The 12,394-nt window shown below is 44.5% G+C and overlaps 1 protein-coding gene across 6 annotated transcripts in view; it reads right to left on the bottom strand.

Moving 5' to 3' along the window:
• LOC113100533 (band 4.1-like protein 1) overlaps positions 1–12,394 on the bottom strand; it is a gene marked incomplete at its 5' end in the record, with an annotated part of 153,550 nt that overhangs the window by 101,497 nt on the left and 39,659 nt on the right. For all 6 annotated transcript variants that reach the window (XM_026265214.1, XM_026265218.1, XM_026265215.1 and 3 more), the window contains 1 exon segment: positions 1,852–2,048. In XM_026265214.1, coding sequence (XP_026120999.1) covers positions 1,852–2,048 — 197 coding nt within the window.

Raw genomic sequence — 12,394 nt, 5'->3', positions numbered from 1 at the left:
CACACATCTAGCCAACCGTTACTATAATAAGCAGTGTTGTGGGTAACGCGTTACAAAGTAACGCGTTAGAGTACTCTAATTACTTTTTTCCTGAAATTTGTAACTTAACGCGTTAGTTTCGTGCGTAAGTAATCAGTAACTTCGTTATTTTTTTAAAAAAAGTAATCTGTTATTTTAAGGAAAGGAAAATCCCGACTGCAGCCTGCTTTTTGTCAGACAGTAGTCCTAGGTCTACTGTGCCACCTGCGGATGTACAGTATCAGCGGAGCCGAAGCTCTGTGATCGTAAAGTCAATGGCTGTGATGCGTCTGTGCCCTGCGCCTGACCCTGTGTGTGTGTGTGGGTTTTTTTTTTTTTTGAACTCCCGGCAAGATAGCAGAGAGGACAGCGTTTGGTTTATGGAAGTACGCACATTATTTTCAATTTGTCAACGAAAAAGAAAAGAACATAACGGTAAAATGCACACTCTGCTTTGGTGAAAAGCTTCTGTCGACCGCCAAAAATTCTACCTCAAATGTAACGCTACGTTGTAATCACTACTTTGAAGAGTAAATGTAAGAGGACTGTGTTAAAGCGAATTTAGGCTTGTGACTGTGAGTGACACTTTATTAATAATTAGTTCGGCTATTAAGCGATTTGTCATTTGCCTGTGTGGCAGTGAAGGATTTAATTCGGTTTGTTATCATTTTTGTTTGACAGGCAGCTGTTAATTTCTGTTAGATCATTGGCTGGCTGGTTGTTCATCATTTTAAAATGGATTTAAATCTGCAAGCCTGTTTAAGGTTGTGTTTACAAGTAAGCATACTTGTACTTTGATAACTGCATTATTTAAAGTTAAAGAAAAATCAGGAGTTATCTTGTGGTGCTCATAATATACAGTAGCCTAGGCTACCCGGGCTGGGTAACGTTAGGTGCGAATTTTGATTAATAATATGTTCTGTGATAATAAATAAATAAAACGCCATGAAATAGCCGATTGCTGACTGTCTTTCCTGTTATTGTTATCCTGCAGTGTTAATTTAGTCGGATGACTGACGTTATTCATTGTCGGGAGTCAAGACTTCTAGGTGCATTTAAAGGGGCCAGGGGTCTGTCTGTCTGTGTGTCTGTCGTGTGTGAGCCGCTGCAAACGGGTTTTAATTTTTGGTAACGCATGAGTACTCTAACGCGTTACTTTTATGAATAGGTAACGCTGTATCATAACTGATTACTTTTAATTGATGGTAACGTTGTAACCTAACTAACTACTTTCCAAAGTAACTATACCCAACACTGATAATAAGTAATTATTACAATCAACATTAACAGCAAGTAAAAAGGGGTAAGCTTTCAACTGTATTGCCTATGCATTTTAGACACTTATATATGGTTTTTCCCTGTCCATGCAATGAACACACAATATTGAATGTTTTTTTATTTTATTTTATTTTATTTTATTTTTTAGAACATTAAAACTGCTCAGGTAATTTCAGTGGTAGGCTATGATACATATTTGTGTATTAAACTCTTATAACCTGCAAACTCCCCGTGACAGTGCGGAAATATTTCTGCCCGTTTTCACTTGTTGACAGCCTCTGCTTTTCTGCAACAGACTGAAGGCTTCGCTTCAATTCAGTGCACCTTACATTAAGCTAATAAAATAAACATGCTGCAATTTTCTGGAGTTATTTTATAATTGTCTGGGCAGTCTCAAGCTATATCTTAAACTTAAAATAAATAAATAATTAAATAAATAAATAAAGTTGGCTTCAGACTAGTTTTAATCTATGGAAGTAAAATAGGAGATGCAGTAGAAGCAGCAGTGAAATTTCTTCTGAATATGTGATTTCTATTGAAATAGTATATTATTACCTTAATGTCCTTTTTTATTGTAGGTGTCGAAACAGCATCTTCACTGTTGATATACTCTTGAACTTGTTCCTGGTCTTGATCCAGACTTACATCTGCATCAGCTTCATCTCCAGAAAGAAACTGCGGCTGCTCACTCTCACTCTTCTGAGACAAACCATCATGAATTTCACCCAGTGTGGATACCGGTTGACAAAATTCTGTTTGACACACAATAGCAGAATGTTCAGAGCCTCCCTGCAATGGAATTTTCTATTTTTATTTTTATTTTGAATATCAGTAACTGATTTGGAGAGTACCCCAGAATGTAATCAACGTAATCAGCATTGTTTAAGTTCAGTAGATAGCAAACTCCTATGGGCACAAGGTAGTGGTGAGCCCGAGTGCGAGGGCCCTTTCATCGCTGCTTGCAGCTTTAATTATTTTTCTTCTTCTCCCGAATGAATTGCATTTTTGAGGGCTTAAACATGCTCAAAAAGTCATGAAACTTTGCACACACGTCAAACCTGGTGAACATTTTCGTCTGATAAAGGATTCAGAAGAGGGTGTGGCAAAATGGCTCGACAGCGCCACCTACACTAAGAAAATCAACAGCCTTCCAGCTATGTTTCACGTACATGCACGGAAATTGGCACACACATGTAACATACTGTCATAACCCAACTCAAAGGCCACACAGAGCTCACAATGTAGGAGTCATAGGCCTCCGTATCCCTCAAGATCTTTAATGGGATTTTCACATCACTGCCTACCAGTGATACAAACCCATCTCGAATGAAAGGAGCATAAGCTGCCAAAACATCCACTTCACAAATGGGTGCTGAACACACCTTATAAACAAAGTCAGTTTTTACAGTTGCTGCAAATGCTACAGGTCTAATATTAGTTTTAATTCCCTTTGTCTTAGCCTTTAATACAGCAAAATCCGCCTTCCAATGACCCTGTTCATGCCAATAGTTACAAACATCATCATCAAATATACAACTTCTTTTACCATCAGGTTTCATATGACCGATTTTCCTTGAACGCCCCATATCAGAAGGCACATCAAAACCACTACGGCGTGCACCAAAATCAGAAGCTCCATAACGCTCCCTGAAACTGCTCTTATGAAGTAAGATATACTCATCAGCTGCAACAGCAGCGTCCCCAGTGGTAACAATTTTTTGTTCCGAAATGTATGTGGAAACACGTTGTGGCAGATTATTCTTAAACTGCTCTAATATTACCAATTTACACAGATCATCAAAGGTGGAGACTTCCAGTGCAGTCAACCATCACTTAAAGTGAATTGAAAGATATCTGGCAAACTCGGCATATGTCTGGTCACTCTCTTTTTCCCAAGACCTAAACCGCTGCCGATATGCTTCTGGTACAAGCTCATAAGCTCTAATAACAGCTGATTTTATTTTATCATAGCTAGAGCTATCTTCAGGACTTAACGACGCATACGCCTCTTGTGCTTTTCCAGAAAGCACACACTGAAGCATCAGAGCAAAATCACCTTCAGGCGAGTTCCTGGCCTTAGCCAGACTATCAAACGACAGAAAAAATTTATCTGGATCTTTTTCATTAACTTGTTGCAACAAGCGAAGTTACTTATATCAAAACGGTCAGATGATCTAGACTATTGCCTGTCATGAGCATAACTTGACAATAAACCATCTCTGATCATTCAAAACCGATCTCCTTCTAAATCAATTTTTGCTTTCTCTATGCTCTGGCGAATTATCTCCACTTCCAGCTGCTTTTTAACATCCAATTCATGTTTTATTTTCTCATAGTCCAACTGCAATGGCAACATCTCTTTCTGCTGCTCAAAAGTTAAACCATGTGTTGTTTGACTCTGAGAAAAAACTGCTTTAGGTTCCAACATAATTCCAGCTATCAGTAACTTAGATTTAATAGCAGACTTAATGGTTTCTTTGACACATTTGTCTCCAACAATCTCAACTGAATAATGCTCAGCAATTTAGAGCAACTGCTCTTTTGTGCACTTATCCATGGATTCCTGAGATGGAGCAGTAATAAATGCTTTGACTTCAGACATGTTAAATAGCCTACGTAACAAACCTTAAAAAAAAAAAGTACCTCACTTCGAGACCAGATACACTCGACGTTCAGCTGTGTGCCCAAGAGGACTAATTCAAAATGTGGCTCGGAGTTCCCCCACTATCTAAAACCAACATAATTAACTAAGCTTCCCCCTAGTCTTCATGTGGTTAGTTGTGGTGGGTATTTACGCACTAGAGACCGCTGGATCAGTAAAGCGACTGGTGAACCAGCAACTCCCCTGAAACCACGGACATGCTCCCAAGGAAAGCTTTTGCCACGCTCACCATAACACTACCCCCCAACAGCTCAATCAAGGGGAATGTTGCTACAACGTACCAGGGAAAACTCCGCACCACCCCACAAAATTACACACAAGCAAAATGGAAAACGTCAACTGAATCAGATGATCACCGTACGAACCACCGGCAAACAACAAGTGCTTATTAAAGCCAAACTTCAGGTAAGAGACCGTACACACAACTAGAATGTAGCTTACCTACAAAGTTATCTTCAAGTGCGTGTCCTTCCTGTTAATCCAAACAAAAGTTTACCAGTCCCGCACCAAACAATCGCGGTACCAACGGAAAAAAATCACGAACGGACGAGCCCCCAATTTGTCATAACCCGACTCAAAGGCCATGACAAATGCGAAGAGGGCACAAAGAATTGCCAAAAATAAACATATTTATAATAACAACTTAAACAATAAACTAACAATTAACAATATATAGTGTGTTAGTCAGTAGTATCAGTGGTGTAAATGTGGATGAGTGGCTAGAGTAACGTTTTGGAGTTGAGAAGCAGTAACAAAACAAAATATAACAAAACAAAGGTGTGGTGCTGCTGCTAGCAGGAGTGGAACCGAATCAGAGCCCCCACAAAATCCAAATAGCCAGAGTATTTATCCTTCCCACAGAGTCTAGCATAGGTGTTCCCAATCTGGCTCTAGTTGAGGTACTGTCAATCTGGATTACGGGCACTGATACCTTCAAGGACAAAAGGAGACTGTAAACTGCCCAACACCACACAGTTAAAGACCTAACCATGCCTGAACGTCACACATACCAATCAATACCTACAAAAAAGACTCTTGGAGCAAAATTCTAATCCCAACAGGAAGTAAATTATTTTTAATATTATGAGCAAATATTGTGTAATTTTTGTCATTTCCATGCGTTGTATTTTAACGAACTCCTCCTAGAGATTTATTCAGATCAACACCAAGTTCGATGTCTCGCCATGTGAATAAAAGATGTGGCAGAATGGCTCGATAGTGCCACCTATACACTTTCAACAGAGTGCACCTCGAGCTATGTTTCACATACTTGTACAAAAATCGGTACACACATATAACACACCAATACCTACGAAAAAGTCTCTTGGTACGAAATCTGAATCCCAACAGGAAGTCGGTTATTTAGAATTTTCTCTGCAAAATTGGTTTGGTTTTTGCCATTTTCAGGGGTTGTACTTTAACAAACTCCTCCTAGAGATTTATTCAGATCAACAACAAACTTGGTCAGTGTAATCTAAAGGCCTTTGTGATGTTAAATTGCGAAGATCTTGAGGTTTCGTTAAAGGACGTGTCCATGGCGGCCTGACAAATTTCAATGTTTCGCAATGAAAAAGGAAGTTGCTGTAACTCAGACATACAATCTGCCCCAAACACATTTTAGATAAGACTTCTGCCCTTAACAGATCTACATGCCCATTTTCAGTTATACTTATAGCGCTAACTGCTGGCAACAGGAAGTGACATGTTTTACGCTGCGACAAACTACTCCTAGAATTTTTTTGACATTAATGTCTTTTTTGTGGTCAGTCTAATCTAAAGGCCTGTGCAATGTAAAATTGTGGAGATCTTGAGTTTTTGTTTAAGGACGTGTCCATGGCACCATGACAAAATTTGATGTCTCGCCACAGCAAGAGAAGTTGTTGTAACTCAGGTATAAAATTTTGGATCTTCCCCAAACTTCGCATGTTCGATAAAAGTCCTGGCCTGAACACATCTGAAGGCCAATAATCCATTATAATGATAGCGCCACCTGCTGGCAACAGGAAGATTGGCACATATATGGAATATAGTTTGATATATTTCAATTATATTTATGACTTTAAATGCATATTTTTCATCGTTCACCTTTTTACTAAAGCCACTCGCTGCCGGTGAGCCCGGGTGCGTGGGCCCGTTCAATGCTGCTTGCAGTTTTAATTTGTAATTGAGTTTACATGGATGCATTACTGACAATGAGTTATGAAAAAAGTGTTTTATTGAGACTGATCATCCTATTCTGGTCATTAACAACAACAATAGTAATAATAGCAATACCAATGATACTAACTAAAATTGTAACTGATGCTCATATGCCACTGAATGATACAGGCATGTCTTTAAAGGGGGGATACAATGGTGTTTCATGTATTCAGAGTTGTTCACAGTGTTAAAGAGATGGATTCTCATGCTAAACATGGCCAAAGTAAAAAAAAAAATTGGGACGAATGATGGAGAATTTCTATGCCGAAAATCTTACTTCCAGGTTTGTACAAATTGCAGCTGTTTTCTTTTTTTTTTTTTTTTTTTTGGATCTAATGATGTAGACCAGTGGTTCCCAACCTTTTTCAACTCGCGGCCCACACAACCAAACATATATGTTTGTGCGGCCCACTGCAAAAAAAATAAATAAATAACTGACCCCGCTATTGTTGGGTTAATAATTTAGCACTCAGAATCTGAAACATATTTCCAAAAGAAAACCAATTAGAGCTTTATGAAAAAGTTGTTACTTCTCTAGAACAGACATTAGTCAAAATAATCACTATAGTAAAGGTGTAACAACATTTATAGACTTATGGCAAAAAAAATAATAAAATGTAAATATATACAGTATGTCTGTGCGGTACCAGAAGCAGCAGAGAGAGCGCCTTATTGTAATGCGAAAGCACATTAAAATAATGTACGAGCGCAAATCTCTCCACTCGCACGCAGATTTCCAACCAGACATGATTGCTCATATACACGCTGCTCTCACCCGGAGAGAGTGTGCACACTTTGTGACGGCTCGTAAGAGAGGAGGAAGCAATTGCAGGTAATTAGAATGGTAGTTTATTGATGGTAGAAAATACAGCGAAACTGAAGGATGAATGCACAATCCAGGATGTGGGCAATGGTGACGGAAGGTCTACAGTGGCGTGAGAAGTGCTGGATGGTGAAGTCGGTGGTGACGGTGTGGACGGTCAATGGATGAAACCAGGAAGTGACCGGAACACTCACACGAAGACGACAACACGAACACAATCCAGAACAATAACACGGGAGACGGTAATCCAACAGGGAGACTGCAACATGAGTGAGGATCTGACAACAGACAGAGAGCGAGGTGAGTATATGTAGCTGAGGGGTGATGAGGATCAGCTGGAGCGAGACAATCAACACCCAGGTGACCACAATCAACTAAACGAGCACATGGAGACAACGTAAGTACTAAAACAACCACAAAACATGACACGGAGGAAACACTGGATTTCCTACCGTGACAGTACCCTCTCCCCTAGGACGTCACCTGACGTTCCAAGCCTGCTTTACCTGTAGATTGTAATCATCTATAAGGTGGTGATCCAATATGTCCCGAGCAGGAACCCAGCTTCTCTCCTCCGGACCGTAACCCTCCCAATCCACCAAGTACTGAAATCCGCGTCCCCTCCGTCTAGAGTCCAGAATACGATTAACCGAATAGGTGGTTTCCCCATTAACGAGACGAGGCGGGGGGGGGGGGAACCGGGGCAGGCGGATTAAGACGGGAAGAAATCACCGATTTAATTTTGGACACATGGAACACGGGATGAATCCTCCTGTACGCCGGAGGAAGGCTAAGACGCACGGTTACCGGATTAATAATTTTGGTAATAGAAAACGGGCCAATACATTTGGGAGCAAGTTTGTTAGAAACGGAACGCATAGGAATATTCTGGGTAGAAAGCCACACTCTTTGACCGACGACGTAACGGGGAGGCTTCGACCGGTGGCGATCGGCCTTAGCCTTGGTGCGCGACCTAGCCTGGAGCAGAGCTCTGCGAGCTCTGGTCCAGGTGCGGTGACACCTCTGGACTAGTGCGTGTGCGGAGGGGACCGAAACCTCGGATTCCGTACTGACAAAATTAGGTGGTTGGTACCCTAAACTACACTTAAATGGAGACATGCCCGTAGATGACACTGGCAAAGAATTGTGTGCGTACTCCACAATTGAGAGTTGCTGACACCAGGACGAAGGATTATTGGAAGCCAAACATCGCAAAACCCTTTCGACATCCTGATTGGCTCGCTCGGTTTGACCATTGCTCTGGGGATGGAACCCGGACGAAAGACTAACAGTCGCTCCTAACAATTTACAGAATTCTCGCCAAAATCTGGACACAAATTGGGGACCCCTGTCAGAAACCACGTCTGTCGGAAGGCCATGTATACGGAAGACGTGGTCAATGACAGCTACCGCTGTTTCCTTGGCTGATGGCAATTTGGGCAAGGGAATGAAATGAGTCGTCTTCGAGAACCGGTCCACTACGGTTAAAATCACCGTATTGCCCTTAGAGGGCGGGAGGGCGGTAATGAAATCTAGCGAGATGTGGGACCAGGGTCTCGAAGGGACAGACAGCGGTAAGAGTAACCCCTCTGGAGGTCGATTGGAAGTCTTCCCAATAGCGCAAACCGAACAAGCCAAGACGAAGTCGTGGACGTCACGAGCCATACCAGGCCACCAAAATTGTTGCATGACTAGAAACCTAGTTCTACTAACCCCTGGGTGACAAGCAACACTGGAACAATGACCCCACTGGAGAACGTCTGACCGTAACCCCTCCGGCACAAACAATCGGTTCGGTGGGCAACGAGCCGGGGGCGTTACCCCTTCTAAGGCAGTCAAAACCTTCGATTCGACCTCCCATCTGAGCGCGGAGATAATGATGGTCCCCGGTAAAATGGGCTCGGGAGTAGCAGTACGATCGGAACGCTCAAAAAGACGGGATAAAGCATCGGGTTTGATGTTTTTGGAACCCGGCCGGTAAGAAAGTGTAAAATCGAAACGACCGAAAAATAATGCCCACCGAGCCTGCCTGGAGTTAAGTCTTTTGGCGGTTCTAATGTATTCAAGATTCTTATGGTCCGTCCATACAATGAAGGGTACACCCGACCCTTCAAGCCAGTGACGCCATTCTTCCAGTGCAAGTTTGACTGCCAACAACTCTCGATTACCAATGTCATAATTAACCTCCGCAGGGGATAAACGGTGAGAATAATACGCGCAAGGATGAACCTTTTCGTCTGAGGATGCGCGCTGGGACAACACTGCTCCTACCCCCACCTCTGACGCGTCGACCTCCACTATGAATTGACGTGAGCGATCAGGGGTGACGAGAATGGGAGCCGAAACAAAGCAGCTCTTCAGTTTGGTAAACGCAGCCTCGGCTGCGTCTGACCACCTGAACGTCAATCTAGGGGAGGTCAAAGCGGTCAGAGGCGCGGCTAGTTGGCTGAAATTGCGAATGAAACGCCGGTAAAAATTGGCGAACCCCAGAAATCTCTGCAGGGCCTTGCGAGACTCTGGGGATGGCCAATCTGCCACAGCCTTAACCTTATCAGGGTCCATGCGAACACCCTCAGTCGAAATGATGTGTCCTAGAAAAGAAACAGACTGTGCATGAAAAACGCATTTCTCCGCCTTGACAAACAACCCATTCTCTAGCAACCGCAGAAGCACTCGTCGTACGTGTTGCACGTGTTCCTGGAGAGACGAAGAAAAAATCAATATGTCATCCAGGTAAACATATATAAATAGATCGACCATGTCTCGTAACACGTCATTAACGAGTGCTTGAAAGACTGCCGGCGAGTTGGTTAGCCCGAAGGGCATGACGCAATACTCAAAATGGCCTCTAGGGGTGTTAAAAGCAGTCTTCCACTCATCCCCCTCCCTGATGCGGACCAAATGATAAGCATTACGTAAGTCCAATTTAGTGAAAACAGACGCTCCCTGCAACCTCTCAAAAGCTGAAGACATAAGCGGTAAAGGATAGGTATTCTTTACCGTTATGTTGTTCAACCCTCGGTAGTCAATGCAAGGTCGCAAGGATCCGTCCTTCTTTCCCACAAAAAAGAACCCCGCCCCCGCTGGAGAAGAGGAAGGGCGGATGAACCCCGTTGCTAGAGAACTGGATATATATTTCTCCATGGCCGCCGTCTCTGGAATAGACAAGGAATATAACTTGCCCTTAGGCGGAGAAGTACCTGGCAATAACTCTATCGCACAGTCATAGGGACGATGAGGAGGAAGAGAATCAGCCCGAGACTTACTGAACACCTCCCTCAGGTCGTGGTACTCCGCGGGCACGTTAGCCAAATCCACTGCCTCCCCCTGAAACACAGACTCAGAAACATTAACACCAGCAGACAAAAGACAAGACAAATGACATTCCTCGCTCCAGCTAACCACAGATCCGAGAAGCCAATCGATCCTTGGGTTGTGTTTCTGGAGCCAGGTGTGACCGAGAACAATGGGGGATAGAGGTGAGTCCGTGATGAAGAATGACATCTCTTCCGTATGGTTGCCAGCTGTGATGAGCGAAACCGGTAGAGTGGTCTGTGTGATGATCGGCAGTTTGTGTCCGTTGAGTGCAAAAGGTGCAATGGGGTGTGTGAGGGAGGTGAGAGGAATGTTGAGCTTCCTGGCAAATTTGCAGTCCATGAAACTGCCCTCGGCCCCAGAATCCACCAAAGCGTGAAGATTAAGTGCGTGGGTAGACCACCGTAGACTCAACGGAAGGAGTGTCGATGTAGATGAGGTCTTCTTGGCAGAGATCCCACCCGATAGTAGCCTCGGTTTTACTATCGGGCTTGGTCTTTTACTGGACAGCGCTGGATGTGATGTTCTTGGCTGCCACAGTATAAACACAGTCCCAGGGATCTCCGCCTGATCCTCTCCTCCCGGGAGAGCCGAGCTCGCCCCACCTGCATGGGTTCAGAATCTCCAGGTGGGCTGACCGCAACTTCTGAGTGCTGACGCTGAGCCTCCGGTCTGGTCGCGAGAACAACTCTCCCCCTCGGCTTGGTCGAGTCGGTTGTCTATCCTGATGGTGAAGTCAATAAGACCATTGAGAGAAGTGGGGAGTTCAGCGGCGCGGATCTCCTGTTGGATGCGGTCAGCCAACCCATGCAGGAAGTGATCCCACTGCGCCTCTTCGTTCCACTTACACTCCGCCGCCAGGGTGCGGAACTCGATGGCATAGTCGGATACGGACCTCTCTTCCTGGCGTAGATCCGTGAGAAGTCTAGCCGCCTCCCTCCCGGCGACGGAGCGGTCGAAGACTCGTCTCATCTCCACCGAAAGGGTGTGGAACGATGCACAGCATCTGTCCTGGTTCTCCCACACCGCCGTTCCCCAGAGGGCAGCCCTCTCCGTCAGTAGGGACAAGACGAAAGCCACCTTCATCTCCTCGGTGGTGAACGTGCGGGGCTGTAAGGCGAAGTGTAGAGAACAATGTGACAGAAATGATCGACAAAAGTTTGGCTCACCCGCATATTTCTCAGGAATGGGGAGGCGTGGTTCGGGCTGGGAAATCCCTCCGGAGACGATCGGCGGTGTGGGTGGCGTGGGAGGCGCAGCGGGTGGCGGTTGTTGTTGCTGTTGAGCCTGTAGAGCGAGCTCGGACACCTTCGTCACCATTGCTTGGAAGGCTCGACCCATCTCATCTATCGCCTTGTCTTGGCGCTCCATACGATCAACGACTCTCTGCAGAATGTCCTCTAGATGAGATGGGGAGCGATTGCCTGCTGCTTCCATGATGGTCAGATCCTACTGTGACGGCTCGTAAGAGAGGAGGAAGCAATTGCAGGTAATTAGAATGGTAGTTTATTGATGGTAGAAAATACAGCGAAACTGAAGGATGAATGCACAATCCAGGATGTGGGCAATGGTGACGGAAGGTCTACAGTGGCGTGAGAAGTGCTGGATGGTGAAGTCGGTGGTGACGGTGTGGACGGTCAATGGATGAAACCAGGAAGTGACCGGAACACTCACACGAAGACGACAACACGAACACAATCCAGAACAATAACACGGGAGACGGTAATCCAACAGGGAGACTGCAACATGAGTGAGGATCTGACAACAGACAGAGAGCGAGGTGAGTATATGTAGCTGAGGGGTGATGAGGATCAGCTGGAGCGAGACAATCAACACCCAGGTGACCACAATCAACTAAACGAGCACATGGAGACAACGTAAGTACAAAAACAACCACAAAACATGACACGGAGGAAACACTGGATTTCCTACCGTGACACACTTAAAACGTGCCTTTTACCGCGTGCAGTGTGAACGCTCTGATCCGTCAACATGGGCTCAGAAAAAAGGCGCATAACATACAGTGTGTGAACCTGGAGTTACGCAGGAGAACCTGTTCTGTTCTCGCTAGGCGCTGCATTCTGATTGGATCGGATAGC

This window comes from Carassius auratus, unplaced genomic scaffold (genome assembly GCF_003368295.1).
Source record: "Carassius auratus strain Wakin unplaced genomic scaffold, ASM336829v1 scaf_tig00217296, whole genome shotgun sequence".
Lineage (NCBI taxonomy): Eukaryota > Metazoa > Chordata > Actinopteri > Cypriniformes > Cyprinidae > Carassius > Carassius auratus.
The sequence above is the reverse complement of the archived record's forward strand: the minus strand, read 5'-3'. Positions and strand labels throughout refer to the sequence as shown.